The sequence below is a fragment of the Prinia subflava genome, chromosome 15 (assembly GCF_021018805.1).
Source record: "Prinia subflava isolate CZ2003 ecotype Zambia chromosome 15, Cam_Psub_1.2, whole genome shotgun sequence".
Taxonomy (NCBI): Eukaryota; Metazoa; Chordata; class Aves; order Passeriformes; family Cisticolidae; genus Prinia; species Prinia subflava.
This window is the reverse complement of record NC_086261.1, coordinates 11,433,040-11,456,842: the sequence shown is the minus strand read 5'-3', so window position 1 is coordinate 11,456,842 and position 23,803 is coordinate 11,433,040. Positions and strand designations below refer to the sequence as shown.

The window sequence follows — 23,803 nt, the reverse complement described above, 5'->3', positions numbered from 1 at the left end:
AGATGTTTACTGATCCCCTGCAGCAGGAGACTGGGTTTTAAAAACATAGAAGAGTTATCTCAACTGCAATTATTACCTAGTACTCTGAAAATTACTGCTATTGGTAAAATCTGTGTGACACTGTCAATCTTTGGTATCTGTTTAATAGGACAGCAAAACATGGTAAAGAACAATGCCTGAATGCCTTCTTGTTCAAACGTTTCTTTACAACTTATAGATGTCTTAAATATTTTAAATTGTTTCTTAGTCTTGAAATGAGCTAATATTCATTCAGCTGGTTTGAAAACAGATAATTAGAGCTTTTGTTGTAGTCAAATACTGCTAGGTCCAGCTCCAGGGAGATGGGGGAAAAGGGACTCATGTGGTCCTGGAATTAAACACACATCAGGTATGTTCATTTGTTGACCCTCCAACCTCTGAACTGGCAGTGTTTGAAAGGGAAGGCATAACTTTGTCTGAACTCTATGGGTTTAAAAAGCAATCAGGAATTGTACAGCATGGCATCATCTGCAACAAAACTATCCTGTACTTTTAGTCTTTCCAGCTGTGGTCTGTGGTTCTGCTGTACAGGCAGCACAAGTTGTCACCTGAAGTCATTTAGGGGCAACAAAACGTTTTACTTTGTATATTTAACTAGGAATGATGAATATTTCTTAGTGGTTGAGAAAATGCTGTAACTTTAGTGCTGCTCCACTCTATCACCCTGATCCTCGTCCGCGCTTCTCCTGGGTGTAAAAACCATCTCCAGCAGAGGCTGCCTTTCTATGGGGTGCATGGATAAGTCATTGTTCTTCTGGATGTTGTTCAGGCCTCTTCCTTTCATTGTCTGCACTCTGCACCTCCTCAGGAGAGTCACCAGGATGGCCTTCATCATCACCATGGCAATGAACTTCCCCACGCAGCTCCGGGGGCCGAACCCGAAGGGTTGGAAATAGCGCGACGGGACCTGCCGAGAGCAACGCCAGGAGTGAGCCCAGACACAGGCTTGTCTCCACAAAAGTAGTGAAAATAATGATGGGAATTGGTGGTTGGTATATCCAGAAAAACTTGTGGGAATAGTCCCTTAGGAGGAATTACTGATTTCACACTCAAATCCCACCCAAGGCAGGCCCAGCTACAGACACTGGCAGAAGCATGGACCAGCCCTTGGAAATCCCGAGGAAGCAGGGATTGTACAGTTAAATAATTGAATTCTGTTCATGTATTTGTCTGTTTGTCCTGGGAGCTACAGGGGTGTCACCACAAGCTGTGAAAGGGAGTGAAGCTTCTGCTCTTCAAATGTATTAAAGTTCATTAAAAAGTTCTTCAGAAAATGTTCATTATAAAGCTCATAAATATCTGAAATACAAGCTGATGCCTTGTCTAAAGATAATCACTAAGCCATACACCTACTCCATTTGTAATGATAAAACTAATGTTTCTGAGAACTAATTTGTCATAAAATTAAATGTTAACATTTTTGATATCTAATAGAGAGATAGCACTTATAAAATTATTGTCTTCTATCCTGTCAGATGAAATACAAAATGCTGGATTCCCAGGACTACTGAAGAATGAACAACCAATTTCTGCTACTTTTATTACCATTGATTAGATCAGTTAAAAAGAAAGTCTCATTATAAATAAGTTATTTTTCTTCATCTGTGCAAGTTCTTTTTAAAAAAGTCAGATATTAACCATTTCTGATTTCCTATTTAACAAGAATAGAATAATGTTGTTTTATATCAAATCATCTGGAAAAAAGTGTACTTTTTTATTTTCAGATTGACAGAAGAGTTTTATTTAATTATTTTTTTACTAAACTGAGCTGTGCTTTTGGAAAAATTATATATAAATACAAGTGTTTATAACACAGAGCAAGTACAGCAGCTGGCAGTACAGCACAATGGCAAATGCACAGCCTGGGAAAATGGAAAAATGTTTAGATTCTAACAATGGCATCTTATCATAAATAATGCTGTGGATTGCTATTCACTTAGACAACTGGAGGAAAATTGTGCCTGCCAGAATAATTATGTGGCAAACAGAATGCGTCAAGTCAGATAGAAAATGTGTGGTTAGATATTTGGTCAAGGGGAAATATTTTTAGTAGCAAAATGTCCTCGCAAATTAAGCGAGATATCCATTTTTGATAGAAATACTTGGAATGTAAATAATGGGTGGCAAAATGGAATCTATTCACAGTGAATCGTAATTTTGATAAATTTCATCACTCACTCTCTTCCTGAGTTTTCTACAAAGACTTTTTTTGGGGCTGTTGTTTTTAATGCTGTGTGCAGGGTTTGCTCTGGGTAACCCAACAGCAGTTGGGAAATATTAACCAGGTGGATTAATGCTCATTTTTGGGTGTGGCATATAGGATACTCCTAGCTTTTTTGATAAGAAATAAGTAAACCTCAAAGATTTTTTCTGGCTTGAACACTCATATCTTTTTTTTTCCTTAGCTCTTTCTTCAGGTGTTTTTTACTGGTGAGTTCATTTCTGGTTTTATTTTATTATTAAAGTTTAATTTTATTATTAAAGGCTGTTTCTTTCTTTAAACTGAAGTTGCTGCTGTTGATGTTCGTGTGTGCAGCTGCTGATATATCAGTGCAGTTTTAATCTCTCCAGGTTATTATTGCTGAACAAATACAGTTTTGCAGAACCAATTGTTTCATCAGTAATCAGCAGAGCAGAGGTCTGAGCAAATAATCTGAAGGATGATTTGAATAGTAGGGGATTACGAGAAGAAAAAATATTTACATATTGCTTTTGATTATAGTTCTTTTGGTAGTCAGAATGTAGCTTTGAAATTCAGTGCTGAACAGGAACTTATTTACTCAAAATCTGCAGTATTAAGTTAGTTAAAACTTAAAATTTTCATTATGGTTTATAAAATATTGTTTATTTAAAAAGAAACAAAACAATAACATGGGCACGAGGTCCCCAGTCTCTCAGAAGTTCCTGCACTGCTTCACCTCTCCAGGGCATCCTCAGGCAGCCTCAGCTCTGTGTCAGCTGCTGGGATGGCTCTAACCCCCTAAAGCCTCTTTATTTTGACCAGTGTCAGGGGATATAATGGCAACCATGTGTATCTGACAAATTTAATCAGAGGTTTTTAATCAAAATTATTATGTCTGGAAAAACCGTTTTCTATATTATAATTATTTTTTATTTAAAAGGCAGCTTGACAAGAAAATATCTGCCCAGCTCTAATAATAATACCAGCAATCAGCAGGTTGTATAGCTAATTAGGCACTTAGACAAAAGGGAGACAGTCTTATAGTCATAAACTTCTGGAGCAAAGTAAGAGGGAGAGACATTAACAATAAACAATATCCCAATTTCTGCGAGAAATAAGGTGGGAAACTTACATTTTTCTCAAAGTTTTCAAGAGAAAACTCGTTTGGCTTTGGGAAGAATTCGAGTTTGTGCATACGCCCGATATTGAGGATGATGTTTGTGCCCTTTTTCACGGGGTAGCCGTCGATGACATCGTCCTGCAACGCCTTCCGCATGATCAGGTCCACCACTGGCTGGTACCTCATGCTCTCATAAATGAAGTTCTCCACAATTTTTAAGTTTGGCATGTCTTCACTTTGTATGTCTCTGTCACCTTGTGGAATAAAGCAGATGGTGAAGAGATTAGTTGGTTTGGAATTTGTCAGAAGGAAATATCAGAAGGTGGGAATGGGAATCAATGAGAAGATTCTCGTGTTCTGAAGTTGTAGGAAGGATCCAACAGCTTCTGAGGAGTTTTGTGTAGCGTTACTTATTGAGGAAATCTGGTATTTTGTTCATTGCATAAACCCTAGTTTATTACCTAACAACCTTCTCACCTTCTTCTAAACCCTCTGAGTCTTTGTTCTTGTCAGCCACAAAACTCGGGGAGTCCTTCCCTGGCTTTTGCACGAGAGAGCACCAAGGCACAACAAACAAATCTTCCAAGAGCTGACAGCAAACCTGGGGACCCTGGGGACAGTCTGGAGCTGATCCTGCAGGGAGCTGGAGTTCTCACCGTGATGGGTTTGGCTGGGTGCACCCAGGCCCTGCTGGGGCTGGCAGTCCCAGCGAGGGTGACAAAGTCCCAGCAGCAGTGGCAGTGCTGGGATGGGCTGCCCTGGCAGCCTCACTGCTGCTGGGGCTGCCTGCCACACTAAAGGCACTACCCTGGCTGGGCAGTGCCTTAGGGAAAACAAAACATTCTCACCTTAGAGGGCAAGGCTTCACAAAGAAAATGAGTGAGTGAGGACTCTCATGAGGACAGTAAAATAAGGATTATTAAAAGTACCTTCAAAAAAGAGTAAAAGACTTGTGATACATTTTCCAGTGTTCAACAGACCAGAAGTAAATCTTAAATAAGAGTGGATGAAATTAGTTTCTATATTGGTTCAGTGTCAGGCTTTGAATTAAGACTAGAGAAGGGGAAGAATACAAATTTGGAATATCTTGATTGTGTTTTGAATGGTTAGTAATTAGTACTTAGAGGAGGCCAATTTGAGATCAAAATGGATGACAGCAGAATGTAATTTTAATTTTGTCTAGTCTTTCCCTTCTAGAGACATAATGAAACTTAGAAAAGTTCTGTATTTTATCACAAAAAAATACTGGTGGTTAGAAATATTTGAAACAAGGGTCCCCTTTTCCTATTTTGGGGTAACTGGAAATGAATTTTAATGAAACTTGAGGTGAGTTCTGATTTTATGCTGTGGTTGCTGAGGAGAGAATATACCACATTATTTCTAATAGATTATCAATTCTGATGATTCCTATTTTATTTTATTTTACAAATTTCTCACATTTTTTTTCATTTGCTCTTTAATACAGTCTTTTACATACAATACTAGTTCATATGTTTGACAGCAAACATAGAAGAAAATTAGGAGAAAATGCTTAAAATTTTCAGGGTTAGATAAATGAAATTAGATCACCACTGAAGCAAAATTACATTCCCACATCACTGACTTTGCAACCCCTTCTTACCCACAACGGTTTCAATTTCTCTCATCATCTCCTCTTCCACTGTGGGGTGCTCTGCAATCAGGATTAGCATAAAGAAGAGAGTCACAGACAGAGTGTCAGGAGCAGCAATCATCATCTCCAGCACACACTGGTTCACGTTCTCAGCAGTCAGATCCCCTCTGTTCTGAAAACAAAAATAGGAAATTTTGGAGAAAATATTGATTGCTGAACCTCTGATGCCAACAAAGATCCTACAGACTGCACAATTTCTTGACAGTCTATCTTACACTAAATAGCATTTCTTTTTTGTCTTTCAGAGAAAGGCAGAAAGCCCATGTTCTGATGGGTGTGAAAAGCAGAAATGTGTGTTCTTAGCTGAGTGTTTAGCTCAGGTCCTTCTTAGTTTATTGCATCTCCTCACAGAGTTTGTGACCTGTCACAGATTATACAAGATAGGGGTTCTATAGCATTTGGAACCTTTGCAAACAAAAGGCAATACATTAAATAATAACAGGGGTTAGGGAAAGACTGGAGGACCCTCAGGGATAAATGCAAGAGTTTTAGGGGTGCTGTTTAAGCCATGAAATAAATATGACATCACCTGATCCTGAAATACAAGTATTCCTGTTTGAGTCACCGTCAGGGACTCCACGGCACCAACTGCTCAGCATCCCTTTATGATGATGTGACTTTTAGAGAACCATATGAAGTTTAAATTGCAAATCCTGTGTTCAGGAGAATGTCAGAAAAACCAAAATTAGCCATATTTTGAGTAAATTCCCAATACCTGTGCAAAAATCAACTGGGATGCAAAATCCATGTGTTCATCCAGCTTTTCAACAGCAGAAAGCTTTTGTCGTTTCTGTTCTATTAAGATTTCCATTGCTCCTTTAAGATCCTTGCTGAAAACAGAAGAAATCCAACATATTGACAAATACCTGCACCAGGGTATGACTAGACATAAAGAGATGTACCAAAAAAAGCATCTAGGAATGGCAGAAATTAAGTATTCCTAAGAATGGTTATATGGTCCACTGCAAAACTAGCAATACTTAGACAAGATGTATTTTCTTATTATTCTTAAATAATTGCTTGTCAGTTTGGAATGAAATCTTAATCTCTTTTTATAGAACAGACTGAAAAAGTGAAAAAGGTGTCCATAGACACTATTAAAGAATAAAGCTTTTAAACATTTATTACCATTTCCAAAGAATTTGTTTATTTACTTGATTTTTATAGTGTATTTTATCAGTAAGTAAAATGAATTTAGAGAACATAAGAGATGGTTTTTAGAAAAATATAGATAAGTGTTAGAAAATTTGTGTCCTGGAGGTAGAGTTAATTTAAACTTTTCATGTTTAAATACAATTACTGCATCAACAGTTTGTATTTCAGTGGTGGAAAAAACAACGTTCAAAACTTGTTATAAATTTTGGGGGAATTTTCAATTAATTATAGATTTGAAGGCAATTATTTTAAAAAAAGTATTTTGAAAGGCTTTTGAATGAAATCTTCAGGATTTTCAAATTTTCTAAAAGGCAGAGGAAAGCATCAAGGGAAATGCTCCTTCATAAAAAGAAAGAAAGGATCTTATGCAGAATCTTTGTAGAATGGTCGATACTCACACCGCGTCTTCGTATTTCTTGCACAGCCAAGAAATCTTAAAAAATATGTCAGGCTTTAATAAAAGTGCTTGCCAGGCATCAAAGTAATTTTGAATCTTGAGCACAATGGCATTTTCTGAAAAGAAATGTTTAAAAAAAAAAGTCAATAGTCAAGTAAGATAAATCCTTCAGGAAAATTAGTAATAAGGTTGTGTTCCCTACTCGACTAAGTTCATGGGAATTTGATAAACTGTTGGTAACATTTGTATCACACTGTAAAAAAGGTCTAGGTCTTTGTAGAAACTTGGGAACTTGTACAAGGACACAGAGGTGTGTCAGCCAGACCAAAGAGTCTCCCACAGGAGGGCAGAAGTAGAACTACTGCAGAACACTGAAATGGGCAATTTAGGCATCCTGGTAATATTATTGCTGTCACAGGCTGAAGAAATCATAGAAAACATAAATTTCTAGGTGAAATTTTCAGAGCAATCATTTCATTTTGTGGAAGGATTTCAGATTTTTGCATGAAAATGGAAATGTACCAAATTGGTGCATAAAAATATCTTTAAATGGTACAAATAATTAAGTTGAGTGACAAGCTAATGTATACTTTTGGTCATATAAAACTGTTTTATAACTAACATAATAATAAATCAATTTCAACTAATTATGTGGTGATACAAGAGTCAGTTCTTGCTCCGTTTTTTTGAGACAAGGCCGCTGAGTGGCATCAATGGATTTTCCTTGGATACGCATTTCAGACCCATCCTCACACCCCGAGCTGAATCTGTCAGTACCATCCAGAGGGACGCCGAGGAAGAGCTTGTTGGACGTGTCGAGCATGATGCGCCTCATGAGGTTCAGCACGTTGATGTTGCCCAGCTCCGTGGTCACCTCCTGCAGCCTGTCCAGGTGGTCGATGGTGGACTCCACGCAGATCGCGATCATCCGCACCAGCCTGGGGCCGGACAGAGCTGAAACAGCCGTGCAGAAGGAGCACAAGGTGCGTTAGTTTTTGTACCTCCTTTATAACATCTCCACTGGTGATAACAGTGTTGATAAAACAGCAAACGTCATTGTGTCAGTGGCTGGTGTAAAACCGTTCTGGAGCTTAATGGGTTTGCCATCCTTTGAGTTTGTAAAACCATTCTGGAGTTTAACGGGTTTGCCATGCTTTGGAAGGACAGTGTGGGGATTGCAGACAAACCCCCCGGCGTTTCAGGGGACATTGGCTGTGTGTGTCACAGGGTGTCAGTGCACACCGGGTTACCTTTGGTGAAGAAGGGTCGGATTTCCTTCCAGTGCGCCGGGTTGTTGTTGAATATGATCCCGTTCTCGTACATGCCAATGCACTGCAGTCCCAGCTTGCTCCCAAAGCGGGACACGTAGTGCCAGTGCTTCATGACATGGCACACGCTCGAGGACCTGGGAAGGAAGGGGGCAAAGGCCCCAAATAAAAAAACTGTTTCATAGTCTGAATGCAGCGTTTGTGTTCTGACATTTTACAGTTGCTCCCAAGTGCTGACTCGCATTCTTAATGTAGCAGGAAATGCAATGCTTAGCACGAAATGTTGTTCCTTTTACATAATTAAAAATCTTGATGATCAGTGCCTTCAGAATTTATATTAAAGCAATAATTTCTTCTGTTCAGATTTAAACTATGTTTCAATTAAAACGAAATGGTTAATTAATTTTAAACTGAATAATGTGTATACATAGAAATGTGCAGATATATATATGATACACTTAGGCAGTGCCCAATGTCAGATATTTCAGAGGATAAGGTAAAATATTTGATGTGTACTAAATTACAGCTTTACTTTTGTATAGTCAATGCTATGTATTCTTTTGTAGCTCTTTGGTCATTCCCAGACACAGCCTGAAAGCATAAAAATACATGCATCACTTAAATATGCATCATCATAATACAATGGTATGTGTGGGATAAATAATAAATGTTCTTAATGAGACACATAAGGGAAGGAAATCCATGATATGCATAATTATATTTACAGTCAGCAAAAATGAATTTGCTGGTGCTGGCAGACAGCATTCTTGCTTTAAGATATAATTTCCTTTAGAGGGAGCCAGCATTTCAGAAATGTGGATGTGGTGAAACACTGATCAAAGAGAATCCAAGCAAGAGAAAGAAAATCAGAACAAAGATTTGAAATAAAACAATATGCTTCTTTCTTTACTGTGTAGTGTAGTCTATGGGCCAAACCCCAGACTACTAACGTGGGTTTAGTTTTTTTTCAGTCAGGTAATGTAAGTGTGACTTTTGCTATTGGCTGTAAATATTCTTGGTTTCATAGTTTTGCATGACCCGGAGGTAAAGTTAACATTAAAGTTTTCCCCATGTACACCATCTGTATTTCCCTGGGCATGAAAAGGAGGTGCTGAATTCTGAATTCTGTCCCCAGAAAGGAGAAGGTGCAGCAGGCTCATTGTCCTTCCTCCCACCCCACGTGTCTCTGTGCAGGAGACACATCATAACGTTTCAAGGAAGGGTTTTGTCTAGTGACCTTGCATAAGCAGGTTTTCCTTATGCAACTATTTAATTAAGTCCTCCAAAAGACATCAGCTGTTGTAATTAAGACTTCAAATCCTTCTCTCTGTGCATTAGCACCTCAGTATTAGATTTGATGCTAAAAGTTCAGAGGACATTGGTTAAGAAAGATGACATTAATTTTCTTTTACAGAAGTCAGGTTAAGTTTAGTTTTACAGTAAATTTCAGATCCACTGAAAATTTTATTCTACATTCTTGCTTTAAAAAAAGCTAAATATTTGTTTCCTATGTACAGCCAATGATTTAAAGCGAAAAATATCTGAAGAAAAGCAGTGTATTGACTCTGTAAATCTGGCATTGTTCAGCAGCACTCTGATGAATTGGCAGCACAGAGAGGGAAAGACAGCAGTAAGAGTTCATAGTATTTTCAAAGCATTCAGAGCATTATCAGAACATTTTACTGCTTTAGTTGATATTTGCAACACCTTTGTTTCAAAAGTTTCCTTGTCATGATTACCTCTTTCTGCAGAGGTTAAAATAGAGATGAAGCTGACACGCACCATGTGGCAGATTCTGTGATTATTCTCTGTGCTGCACTGCCTTTCAAAAGCTTTTACTTAATGAAAGTATGAATTGATTGACCTTGTTACTAAAAAGGTTCTGATTCTTTATCAATTACATGTGGTAAACATTTTACTACTCATTTTTCTTTTCTTTTTCATGGCATGACTTACAATAATCCAATGTAAGAAGAAAGCAATCATCCTCTAGAGCTAATAAAATGATAGACTGAAGTTTAGCATTACATTTAATACTGTGCACAATTGAAGCCTATGAATAATCCCATTAATTGGAGTGGAATTACTCCTAATACTATAATGCTGTATTTGCTTAAATTGCTGAATTGGAGCTATAACCTTCAAGCATTTACTTCCACTTCGAGGAGAAACTTAAAAACAGAAAACGAAAATTTGACTTAATCCCACATTGCAGTCAGCCTAGATCCATAAACAGTATGTTATCTTAATAATAAATGGAATAGTAAAATAGATGGTAAATTATTTTTGTGACTGAGCCACAGTACTTTCCTTTCCACAAAAAATATTAGGAGAATTCACCAAAGCTTCAATAGCAGAGTCTTTAAACAAACACAAGATTAGAAAAAGGTCTGTGAATAGCAGAAATCAAAAGGTTTTTGCTAGGACAATTTTTGAAAATAATAACTTCAATTCTATGTTAGAATAAATAAGCAAAGAGGTTGTAAAGATATAAAGCTTTTCAAGTTATTGAGCATAGAAAATAAGGATTTACTTGCTAATTATGAAGGTTTCTTCACCGCTGATCCAGACCCTCACAAATTCTCCGTAGGTCTTATTGTAGTAGTTGCAGGCGTTCCCTACTCCCATCCAGAGAAACCTCCCGTGTGAAATGAGGGGGCCGATGCCCATGCAGTATCCCGGCCCTAAGAAACAGGGTAACAGAGTCTCAGCAGTGCCCAGGGACAAGGAATCCCCTCTGATCTCCTTTTGAACGGAGGTTCTTGACATGCCAGTCCCAGTCTGAGCTGGGCAGGTCCCAGCAGCCTGGCCTGAAGCTGCCCCGGGGCTGCGGCTGTGCTGGTGAGGGACCCTGCAGTGCTCTCAGTGGGACCTACAGCAAACCACATTCCTCTGTACAACTCCCAGCTGCTGGCTTTGGGAGGGACAAGGCTCCATCCTGCAAAGGAGAAATGCTCTTTTGGGCAAGGGTCTTTTCCCAGAATTTCATTCAGGAGTCACCGTGCTGGTTTGGGGTGATTGCTGTCCAACCCCTGTGGGAGCTCGTGCACCGCTCTCCCCTATGCAGCAGGGCATTGCAGCTGGTGAAAAATCAGCTGAGACAGTAATGTCTAAACAAGCCCCCAGAATATTACAGAGGGCAAAGGGAATTCCATGTCTTTCTGTTCTGGGGGGTTTTCAGTGCTGAAAAGAGAGAAACATTGACAACCTACTAAAATCTGAACAGCTTCTTAAATAACTGCTTAGAGTAAAGGCATAGAGAGATTTAAACTTTAAAACATGTAAAAAGTAGTTTATAAGGCACATGAAAATGAGAACATCCTGAGTTTGTAAAATAGTATTATATCTTTCTACCATACACAAAATAAAGCTGAAAATGAAATGTCATATGGCCAAGCCATGATTATTATGGAAGTTCTGAAGTTAGAACAAGCCTGATTTCCTTCTTCAGGAATTTTTAAAAATCTGTATTATTCTAACCGATCCATAATAAACATTGTTGTCATACCATGATTATTCAGCATTACTTTGTCACTTAAATTTGAGAAACCAACAAAAATTACTCTGAAAACTTTTGTGCGGCACAGTAGCTGCAGTTAATTTACCTGGTATTGATGAAGTCTCTTCATGATTCCACACTAGGAAGAGAAAGCACATGAGGATGATTATGGGCACCATGGCCACGGGCATCGTGTCCGGAACCAGGCTGGTGATGTTGTAGTGCATCGGGTTCAGGGTCTCCAGGACCATCTTCTCAAAGAGGTTCTGCTTTGCTTCAGAAAGAGAGAGAGGAGGGGGAGAGGGGCAGAGACTGTCAAAGCTCAGATGTGTTCAGCTTTTTTGGTACCTCTCACCCCCTTTGTAGCTCCTACAAATGATCAGATCAGCTCTGGACGTGGCTTTATAATGAGAGCGACTGCCTGGAGTGCTTGCCAGGACAAGCTCCATCACAAGTCAAAGGAGACATGAAGCAGACACTTCTTTTGCTTGGGAACAACAAAGGTTTTCTGACCTTGATGTTGAGGCATAGTTTTGGATATTTTGGCTGACAGACCTTTTATCACTGATATTGTCTTGTCTGGCCAGCATTGAGGTTTACTCCTTGCAAATCTCTAACCAAAACACAAGAAATTAAACTTTCAGCACATGTGGAAGTGTTGAATGAGTTCACTTGCCAGCTTTTGTCTGTCTTACTTAGCTGTTCCCTTCCTGCATGCCTGTAGTGCCAGAGTTCCTGAATTTCCAGAATAACTATGGTAATTTTCAGTGATACAGATAAAGTCCCCCAGCACCACAGTTTTTTGTTTGAAACATTTATCATAGCTTTTTTTTTACTGCCAGTCTTTGAGTGTAACATAATGTAATATAATGTAATGCATTTCTTTATGGTTTTTCTGTTAAATACTTTGAAAAATACAATATATGCCATAACAGACAGGATCATAGATTGTCTGTTGCCATACTTTTACTCAGGCTGTAACCAGCACTCAGAACAGGAAAGAAAACCCAAGGACAAAAACCAGGTCTCTTATGCATAAAGGGAATAGAAGGGATAATTCAAAGGGGTTTTGCATGTTTTATATAAGAAGCTGTTGTACCTGAGAAGGAATAGATGTGAGAAGGAATGTGAGTGAGAACTCAACCACAGAAATGTACAGCTTGACTCTGCACTACATTCTGTTAATAAAACACCTTAATTGTACCCTGGCCATCATCACAAAGAAGAGATTTGTTTCTTCCTGCAACAATATTTCAAAGTTAGGATATGTTTACTTAGCAGGAAGCTTTTGGATACAGTTTACTTTCAGCAAGTGCTTTCTGGTTTGTCTTGTGCTTCGGTCTCCCATTGCAGAAAGAGTGAGAGCTGGCTTTGCAGCACAGTTGTGTTAAACTAAGCCAAGAATGGGAGAGATGCTGCTAGATAGAGAGAATGCTGGTGTTTGAGGTCAAGGGAGAAAATGGATGGAGTGCAGGAAGGGAGAAGGGGGAAAGGGAGAGAGCAGTGGTTTACAGCCTTGCAGGTGCACGTGATGCTCTCTTTTGGATGTTCTGTGTGCCAGGCTCCTGGGGTTTTATGATCCAGACTGACCAATCTGCCAGGTGCCCTTCCAGAAACATCCCTGCTGCTGCCACAGAGAGCAGCTCACCCTTCTGAGAGTGTCCAGGCCAGGTCACACCCTGCACACATCCAGCTGTGGTGTTGTCCTGTGTGTTGCAAAAAGAAGTTTTGTAACCACAAACTCTTTAATCATGTTATGGTATTTATTAGTTTAAATTTCCTTGAGTGCTATTCCTTACCACAACAAAAGCATGGAAATATGTAAATATTTTGTCAGCTTCTGTCCCTTTCACTAACACAAGTTTACAGCATTATAGAGGGAAATAGCCACACTTGGGGCCTATGGTCCCATTTTTATGCTGGTTTCTCTCTGGATCTGCATAAACTTCGTGTTTGTACTCCACTGCCACAGATGGGCTCTGATGTGCTTTGCTTTCTCTGTTTTTTTTCCAAGACATTCTGGTGTGTGTCCAGTAGTTTCACTGCCTCATACTCCCTGTGAAGACAAGTATGGAGCTGGTTTTGCATTTGGGTGCTGTGACATAAACCAATTTCATACCTCCCCATGTGTATCTATGAATATTATAACTGTGGGGTGAGCCCTGGTGGAGTTGAAGGTCCTGATATGTTTGCACACTGTACTTTGCAAGTATGAGTCTCCCTCTTTTATTTTCTAAAGATCAGCCCTGAGTTTTGATCTTGTTCAGCTCTTAAATACTCACAGCTAAAGCTTATCATTGTCTTGACAGTGGAATGCAGGCAGGTTTCTGTTTTTTCAAAATATACAGATAGCAATGGACTGGGTTTTAGATTCTTGATTTTCCCAGCTTCATAATTTTAGTGATTTTAGTAAAAGTATATATTTGTTTTTCTGTGTCTGACACATCAGTGTGCACCTTGCTGTTACCTTTATAATTTTAATATCCTGGATTGTGCTGTCATGTAGATAAAAGTATTGAAGGCAAAGTATTGAGTTTGAATCTTTTTTGACCTGATCTAAACCAGTCTTTAGTCAAAGTGGTTTCTCAAGACCTGAAACAGTTGACATTTCCTGCATTGAGGATTTCTTTGCTCCGTTTCAATGAGTGTGATTGAAGCAGATTGTCAGAGCTTGCATTTTTAACCTCCTTTTTTTTCGTTGCAAAAGCCAGCTGGGCCATGAAAAATTCAACTTAAAAATATTTCAGTTCAATGGTTTATCTTACTTTTTATCCATTTCATCTTTTAAAAACTCCCCACAAGTTAAGTTGCTCCTCAAAAAAACCCAGCCAAACCCATTTGGACAGTAAGTAGTCACTGAGCAGACTGAAAAAGTTAGAAATGGAACTGATTTAGAGTGCCCACCGTGCATGAAATAAGGTTTCCCTAGTCTTGCTCATTTTGTCTTGTCTGCTGCAAGTAATTTTCCTTTCCTTGCAGCTGGTTGAGGTGTCCCACATCGAAGGGTTTGTTGGTTCTGATTGTTACTCATGTGGCAGAGGAAGGATGGGGTAAAAAAGCTTTCGTCATCCCAATATCTAGTGGGGGAAAAGAGAATTATTACTGGAAAGAGCTTTTGTGGCAGAATGGGGTTCTCGGCCTGACAGCAATTGGGGATCTCCACACCTGGGACAGCAGCTGCCAGCAGAGGGCCCTTCAGATTGCTGCTTTTTGAGTCTTGGCTACAAAGCACTGGGAGAATATTCCAGGTTTTGTTAAATGTTTTCCTGCTAAAGGTAATGTGAGGAATGGTGTCAAGGTCCACAGTAAGGAGAAAAACTCATATATCTAAAGGACAGCTGTATTGACACCTCTTATTCTGGCTAGAGCTTTGTACTTGATGGCTCTGTCAGTAAAAGAGCAAATTCCTAAATCTTATTATAGAATTGGAGCTGAAAGTCTCTCTTAATTTTCAGAAGGAGTTCATAAAAATGCCTGATAACTCCTGAAGAGCCATTCTCGTGTCCTGGAGTTGTTTCTTTTGGAGTGGTTCATCTGTCAGGAGAGAAAAAAACCTGCTACTCGTTATAAATTCCCAAGTATTAGTAACCCACATTCACTGCATCTGAAGCAACTTATCTAGGCTTAAACAGTTTTTAAAAATAAACAGAATTATTTCACACAAACCCCATTTTGTTTTACAGATCTGCTCCCATTGTACCACAGTGTTTGCCAATGTTGATACAGACTGAAGGAACACAGTACCTCTGAAAAATAACATAGTAGGTTTTAATTGATTTGTAGTGGATATTTATCACCAGGTGTACATCCTTGGTAGAGGGATTGTCTTGTTTCCTTGAAAGGCTGTGGGGTTTAAAGCTGAGAACACCTGGAGACTTTTTGAGAGTGCTTACCATTCCTTGTAAGCTGAGAGGTAAATTACCCTGTAAACATCAGAATGCACATTTATTTAGTGTCACTCTGGATTCTGTGGTCTCTTCTAATTCTTTAGTTCTCTCAAAATGCAATGGGGATGTCACAGAGAGTTTTTCATCACCACTTATTTATCTCATATTGCATTTCCCTCATGACATTTTTTTGTCTTTGACCCACAGTACTTTTTTCTCAATTAATTTTCATTTGCTTTATTACTTAATTATTTTTATCACTTAATAACTTTTCACTGTGTTGTAGTCTCCTGCTCCTTTGCATCTGTCAGATATCTCTCATTATAGATGGGTGTGCACTTCCAATGTGCAGAGTAGATATTTTAAATTTAGGTGTTTTCATGACTGTGCTTCTGAAGCACTTTGCCTTGTTTAGGACAATTTTCTACTTTTAACTCAGTCCTCTCTATCTCAAAAGGAAGATAAATATAGAAAAATGTGAAAATGAGGGAATAAGTCCCTTTTTCAGTCGTTTCTAGAGTTTGAGTCAGTGGGCTGGAATTTGTGTAGCTGTAGAGATCTATCACATCTAATTACTATGGAAATGTATTCCAGCAGTGTTGAATGGTTATCACAGCCTTGTAGAATAATCCTGTGCCACTTGATTAGTATGAAATCTAATCTAAATAGCACTTACAACTTCATCTGTTGTTTAGGTTAGAGGAGGAGGAGGAAGAGAGAAGGAAGAGATGACAGCTTTCAGCAGAAGCTTGGAAGTGGGAATTTAGTAATGATCATCCTGGCAAACTAAAGGGGCTCCTGACAAGTAAATGAGGAGCCTAAAGTTGGGTCAGAGGGCAAGAGAAATGCAGAACACAGCCATGATTTTGAGGTGTTGGAAAAACGTCTGTACCGTGAGATAGGAAAGAATGTTACATCTGATGCCTCTTCTATTATTTGGAATTTTATTTTTTAACTTTGGTGAGTGTGCTTATGACAGGGTTACCTTTTTTCACAGCTGAATAGATCTGTCCCTCGAGCCTGCCTCTCTGAGATTTGAAGTTCTGTCAGCTGCCTTTGATAGCACTGGTAAAATGCTGCTGCATTGTTACAGTGCTGCTGGTGGCCACAGAACTGGATTTTGTGTCACCCTTTCTAATCCAGGTGTACACTGAGTTCCAAGGTGCAGAGAAGTTTGGAATTGCAAACTTACAGTGACTGTTGTAAATGTTGACTTTCCTGCTGTCTGCAGCCAGCTTGGCAAGCAGTTTTCTTAGCACCACCCAGTCCTGGTGTGTGACTGGAATTAACTGGTCACTAAACCCTTTGCCAGGGAAACAAATACATTACCAATATCTCCTATAAGTGCAGGACTCCATTAGAATCTTACTGTTTGTTTGGATTACTGCAGTAAGAGCAGTGTCTCTTTTTTGTGCCTTTACATTGTGGTTGAGGTGTGATTTGGAAGAATAACTTGCCAGCTTTAGCACTTGTCACAAAAGATCATCTTGTTCCTTGTGAACCACCACAATGCAAAGTGTCATCCACATGAGATGGCACAAGGGTTTCATCTGAAACAAACCATCTCCTGGAGCAGAAGAGATGTGCCAGTGCCTGTAAGCCATCAGAAAGGGCTGTGGGGTCGTGCAAAATTCTGCAATAGTGGCAGGACTGTGATTTGCTTCCTGTCAGCCTCAAAGTTTCATTACAACACCACAAGCTCTAGTGAACTCAAAGCTAACCAGAAAATGAGTTGTGGCTGGCAATTGAAATCTCTCCAAAGTGCTTTTTAGCAGACTCCTTGTTGTGACTGTGGCAAAGCATTTTTTTTCTCTGGCTATAAATATCATGTATTCTATCAAGGGAAGTAAATTAATCCTGAAGAAAAGTTTATCTGTGTATTTGAAAAAACAAGACTAAGAAAGAATGTATGACAATTCTCAAACCATTCTTTTTGCAAATGACTTTATTAACCAGGTATCATTATTAACTGAGATAGAGCAGCTAGAAAAAAGACAGCACTTTTCCACAGCAAGCACAAACTGAGATATATCAAGCTTTGGTAGAATAAAAAAAAATTCCCAGGGTTAATTCCAGACTTGTTCTACTTGATTTTCATCCTCATTTGTTTTTTACCTCACTTATAATCCATTATTTTCCATGCTGTGCCAGTGATGCTTGGCAATGTCAGTTTGTCCAAAATTCACAACTTCCCAACTAATTCTACATTGCTCTGCAGCAGCAGCTGGCAGTGTCTGTCCCATGCTGTGTATTCTACCATAACTTTGTCATGGTACACATGAAAAAAATCCACTTGAGGGCCAAAAGAATTAAATCAGACATCACAGAAACACTGAACAGGTTTGGTTTTTAAATCTGGGGGGCCCATATCTATAATAAATGAAATGATATTTTTGGATGTAATGTAAACAACTTGAAAGGTTGCACAAAGTGAATACACTTTCTTAAGATAACTATTCTGCAAGAACACTGTGCTGTTTTTTAAAAAAGAAACTTTGTAGCATACTTGCAAGATATATAGTATATTACTGTTGTTTTACTATCAAGATTTTGGCCAAAGATTTTTTACTGCATATTTTTTACTAAAAAACCCAAAACTCTGTTTAGATGGTGACAGCACATAATTTACACAAAGATAATTACAGTAGCAGATCAAAGCAACTCCAGAAGGCATACTTCCCACTCAAAACAAAAATAAATCCCATTTATGTAATGTCCTACCCATACCATTTAAAGAAAAATTCTAGAATATGAATTGAAAATTTACCTGTGTCTTCTTGTCACTTCTGGATTTTTGCCGGTGGAGAGTGCTGTCCTGGCTCCTGATGTGCTCCTCTTAAAGGTCTGGATAGGTTTTCTGGTGATCACTCTCTGTAGCATCTTTTATGCAGGTGCTTCTTGTTGCTAAGAGATCAGTTGCTTGGAGATGGAAGTTTGTTTATTGTAATAGATCAGGGGCTGTTGCTTTGAAAAGAAAATTTTGTAATTTTACCTTTAGAGCTTAGTGTATCTGCTGCAAAACAGCCAATGACAGAGACACACATGCCTGGTGCTGATTAGAATTGGGACTGGAGACTAAAACAGAGAGGTAAACAAAGTTTATAGTTTGTGTTTAGTGTCTCTGAACAAGGAAACAAAATTATCATTTGACTGGAGATAAAACCAGCAGAAATTACATTAACTCTTTGCCAAGTACATCTAAAGGTATTTTCAATTTCCAACAGCAAGGAAGTCCAGAAGTTTTATTCTAAAATAAGAGTGTATGAAGTTGTCAATGACATTCAGTAGGACACAATCCTTCAGTGGCATTGGAGAGGACTGACTGCTGTCCTATATGCTTTTGTATGTGCTCTTTTCTTTATGTTCCCAGCTGGTTTGATAACTCCTCAGAATGATCACAGAAACTAAGGATGGTTTCTCTGCTTTGTGGTTCCTCTCCTTTTTTGCTGTAGTTTAGGGCAGCTCAAACAAACTGAACTTCCAATTGCTTTGAAGAACTGCATTATGTGATTACAGGAAACATTAATGTCCAAATATCTATAGGAAAAGGTGTTGATGATGTTAATAAAGGAGACTAACACAGGAGTGTGAATAAAGTACTTGTGCCTGGTACTGGTTTGAAGTCCAAGCTGTATCAATGTCTGCAAGGGAAATCCTTAGCTGGCTCTGCTGCCCCTTCTGTAGGTTTACCCCATGAATCCAAACAGACTGTTCTGGGAAATAGGACAAAATCCTTTTCTTTTTTTTTTTTTTTTTTTTTTTTTTTTTGCTTAGTACTGCCTAGTTTAGAAAACTCAATGACTCAGTTCTTGTTTCCAGCAAGGCTGTCTTATATCCTGTGGCAGTAAGACACTGTGCATCCTTGTCTTCCACTGTCAGGCCACAAACGTAAAAGATTCTCATGAAATATTTTCATTCTTCTTTTTTTGAATTCACTCAAAGCTTTAGCATTAGCATTTCTTTAATAAGAAAACTCATCTAATAGGAAAAGGGTCTCACATTTGAAGACCTGTGATCTCACTTGAAACAGAAGGTATTTAAGGGTTATGTACAATAGTTCCAGTGATGGAAAATTTTTCAGGGAAGGATGAAAGAGACCTAGAACTTTTTTGAATGTAAAACCTCTTTTGAGAAGCCTTTCTTTAAGTAAATAAGTAAATAATGCAGACAGTTTGGGGAGAATAAGGGCTGAATTCATGCACAAATTCTTGTGGCATTACTGCAACCCCATGGAAGAGACTCAGGCAACCAGAAACAAACATAATTACAGTGGGAGAACTGAACTCTTGTTCTTTCCCATGTGTGCACACTCTTCCATATCTATTTATTATGCAGAGGCTTGTTTACAGTACAAGAACAGTGGGTAGAATTTCAGTTCTGTTGTGTTCTGTGTTTAGAGCTGGACACAACAATGGTTACAGCCTGTGGCATAGTGTCTGATATTCTGAAAGTGTTAAAATTACTTTGTTTCATTTCAAAAACACATGATAGCTGGTTGTTACTCTTGGGCCATCATGCATTAGTTTTGTGGGGGTTTTTTTGTTTGTTTGGTTGGTTTTTTCCTTTTGTTTGGTTTTACAAGCCAACAGTATGTTCTTACTGCTTGTAGACTAGGGATATTCACATTCTGGAGGAGCTGGGTTTGGGGCTGGTTTTGGTCCATTGCATGATGTATTTCCCATAAATTGTTAAAGTGGGCAAACCAATATAAGTGATCTGTTCTGAAGCAGATGGATAATTGTTCCAAAGGCACCAAATTTAGAAAGCCTTGTATGAGAAAGGTACCACAGAAAGGTTCCAGCTCTTCCCCCTGACTCAAACTGGTTTATGGCATGTGGTGGTGTTGTGGTTTTAGCTCCTGAGAACAACAGCTTGTGTTGAGCTTCCTGTGCTGGTTTTCTGCTTGTGTTTTTCCTTTGTGCTCCCCCTGTGTTTTTTAGACGCCAAACTTGGTCCTTGTTGCCACTGCAAGCACATCTCTGCTTGTGTGTTCTGTGGAGGGAGGAGGCACAGGGAGGTTCTGACACCCCCAGGGCTGCTGTGGTTGCACCACCCCTCACTGATGGTGTTTTGTTCATTGGGGATGGGTCAGGCTTCAGCATGAGAAACTTGGTTACTGGTGAAAGAGCCCTCGGAGGCCTTGCTTTCATTAGTGATAAATTGACATGGAAACAAATATCAGCTTTACTTGGAAGCACCAACACCTTTAGATATTGTTTATTATACATGCACAAAATAAACTACTTAAGTACTCATCTTTAAAAGCTCATCAGAAGGATGAGTTTAGTGAAATAAGAAGTTAATATAAGGAATGTGAAACAAATTCAGGGGTTTTTTGTCAGCAAATGTTGCTAGAAGTTTAGGAGAGACCAAGAATGGCCAGTTTCTCACACAAGCACAGCTTTATTCCTTGCTCCATGATAATTTATTTAACCAAAAGTACATGTCTAAAAATGACAAAAACTGTTAAAGTTTTTGTTGGTGCTCCTTCTTCTGACTACGTATCTACTTACTGATATAAGGAATTTGTGTATGAATTTCAAGGGTATTCAGGAGCTGGTTAACATGGTCATGAGGTAGTCTCAAAATGGGTAAAATAGCATGAAAATTATTGTTTATATTTAAACTAAGTTTTGTCCAGACTGACTTCTGTGGGATACAGCTTTAAATCAAATAATATTTCCATATACCAGAGAAAATGTATCTTTCTCTCATGCCAAGAATTCCTGGAACTTTGCATAATGCAGCCAGAATGATTGGACTTGTTGTTCACTACAAAGGTCTATGTTGAATACTACAAATTCTTCAGAGCCTGAGTAGGCATCCACTGAATTAACAAAGTTGGGGTTTATACCATTAAAGAAAACTAAAGCAGGATTTTTTTTTTTTTTGTTCTAAGTATTTCACAATAGCTGTTGAGGGAAAAGGATGCAAAATGTTCTTCATAGCTGGGCAGAAGGGTGTGCAACCTTCTAGGGACACTGTGGCTCATATGATAACATTGGTTGGAGCTGGGTTTGAGTAATAAGGGCTTGAATCTCCCCTAGTAGCTATGTAAAAAGAAAATTGCTTACCTTAAATCAGTGGCAATCACTGGTAGAAGAATCAATATTAAGAAACTGGTAAGATGGCATCAGGCTCAGATCTTAACTCTTTTTGTGTCCTGGTGGTTTCAGTGCAGTCTCAAGTGTGTGAGGGAAATGCCTGCTTTACCCAAGGCTGGACAGCCACTGGTGGATGTGTCCCTGATGTAGTCCATGTTGTGTGAGCAGACAAAGGGAAGAGAAAGCAGAGATCTGTGTGAACATGGGCTGTCAGCACAAGGCTGTGCTGGAGATCCATGGAGTTATAGCTCCTTCCTGGGTATTGGGCAAAACCAGGAGCCAGGTGGGGAGTTTAAACATGGCACAAATATGCATGCTTTCCTCTCTGTACCTTTTCTTCTCTATATAAAAGTAAAAGAATCTGGAGAGGCTCTCTTGGACATCTCTGTTTGCAATAATGGCTGCCTGTCTTCCCTAGGAACTCGAAGAAAGAAGTTGTAATTTAATCTGCCATTTTATTCCTGCTTTTTCTTTTAACTCCCCATATGTGCTATTTTCCTGTTATCCTTAACAAGTCCATTATCACCTACTGAGAGAGCTGAGACTGCTGCAAGTGCCTGTCTTCAAACGCATCCAGCAGCACTTTATCATTTAGGTGTGTATCAGCCAGGGGAACAGGGGATGTTCAGCCTGTCAGATTCTCTCACTGGTGAGCAAAGTTGTCCAACAAAATGTTCGCTGTGTGTACAAAAATTTACCAATTCCTTAAAAGTGTGCCAGGGAACAGCTTGCAGATTTTGAGTCTGTTTCAGTTCTCTGTTATTAGAGGACTAGTAAAGCACAAACTGCTGCAGAATGTTTGCAGGCAATCAGCTTTTAGCCACTGCCTTCATTTCCAGCCACACTTCCAGTGCTGCCCTGGGGAGTGCCTGGGTGCTGCTGCTAAACAGAGCCCTCATTTGGCACCTGAGACCCATCCATGTCCCCCCATGGCTGCTTCTGTTCACTGCTGTAAATGCTCCCCTTAAAAGAACAGGGTGTGCACAGGCAGTGGATTTTGAGGGAGTCAGTAACATGATATTGGAAATCACTCATGTCACATTTTGTATGTGAATTTTTCATGTGTCTTGTAAGGAGCTGTCTGGTTTGGCCTTTCTAACTTTGTATTCAGTGCAGAGATGGACTTTTTTGGCCTCTCTGGCAGAATTTTCTTCATGCAAATTGGAGTTTGGCTTCCCTAGGTAAAGCCATCTAAAAAAGATCACCTAAGTACTCTCATGTCAATTATAGTTGGTTGAACCCATTTGTAGTGCCCACATTTTTTCTTTCATGTCAGCTTCAGAGGGTCTATGCTGCTTGCAGTTCAAACACCAGGCAGGTTTGGCAACTCTATTTCACAAATCTTCACAATTCTCTCTCTGGCTTGTTGCCCAAACCCCAAAATTTTAGAGTGTGTTGGGAAGTGTGGGTGTTCAACATCTAGAGTGTTATGGTCATCAAAGTTTCAATAAAGAATGTTAGCTCTTATTCTGGAAGGAAAAAAATGCTTTAGGAGAAGCTAATTATATTGTCAGGTACAAAACAATCCCTAAGAGCATCTTGAAATCTTCTGAAATCTTTCTGCCTATACTGCCTGGAGACAGGTACACGTCTTCAGACACCACCTTTGGGTACTTGGGGTTTCGTGTTTATGTTTTTGATGGCTTTCTTTTTGGTTGTAAGAGTTGTTGATGTAAGGAGCTTTATGAAAGATGCTCCATGTGGGCTTGAACACTCAAAAAGATCTCTTCAGTGATTTCTTTTATCTGGAACAAATTCAGGCAAAACTGTCAGCTCCTTAATTTGTGTACATGTGTTTTTATTTTCTTAAAAACAGGTCTCATGTGATGTTTGTGTGCTCTGGGCTTCATTACAACCATCCTTCCCCTCCATGTGTGAGGAGGAGCACAGGAGCCAGGGGCTGGTTCAGCTGGTTTTTGAGGGTCATCTTCACAACAATTCTGTGAGGAGGAATCTCCTAGGCTTGGGTGAGGAAGCTCAGACCTTGGGATATGTCCCTGCTCAAGGGAGAGTCACCTGGAGTGCAGTCCAGGGGCAGCTCAGAGGAGGCTTGAGTTGGGCTCCTCCAAAGATCTGTCATGAGCAGGAGGCCTCTCTGTCTTGAGGAGCCACCTTGGGAAGCTCAGGGGAGATCTCTGCCCTGCAGCCCAGCAGGGAGGGCTCAAAGGCAGCTCACAAAGGCTCCCCTGTCTATGGAGTGAAGTGTTTGGCTCACAAACCACACAAGTTCAAAAGGAATGCAGGGGGTCCTGTGCTGCTCACTGGGTCACCCCCTCCTCTGGGGGTGTCCTGGAGGAGTTTCTGGCCCAGCTCTGGGTCAGCCTTTGCCTCCTTTGGGGCCAAACCCCTCCTCCTCCAAAGCAGTCAAGTGCATCTCTCCCATTTCCCCCCAAAATTTGCTTTTCTCGTTTTGTCCATACCAGAGTGATAGAACAGCAGTAAAAACTCCTAATGAATGCCAAGCAGAAAAAGTTAACAGT

The 23,803-nt window shown here is 39.4% G+C and overlaps 1 protein-coding gene across 1 annotated transcript; it reads right to left on the bottom strand.

Annotated features, from left to right (window-relative positions):
- Window positions 1-455: 455 nt before the first annotated feature.
- Window positions 456-20,594, bottom strand: LOC134558531 (aromatase). Its single transcript, XM_063412486.1, has 10 exons — window positions 17,987-20,594; window positions 11,439-11,606; window positions 10,367-10,517; window positions 7,816-7,970; window positions 7,343-7,519; window positions 6,567-6,681; window positions 5,729-5,843; window positions 4,963-5,125; window positions 3,354-3,595; window positions 456-946 (listed from the first exon to the last, which is right to left on the bottom strand). Exons 2-10 carry the CDS (start codon window positions 11,581-11,583, stop codon window positions 680-682), a joined length of 1,530 nt encoding a protein of 509 aa, XP_063268556.1. The 5' UTR covers window positions 11,584-11,606; window positions 17,987-20,594; the 3' UTR covers window positions 456-679.
- Window positions 20,595-23,803: the final 3,209 nt, after the last annotated feature.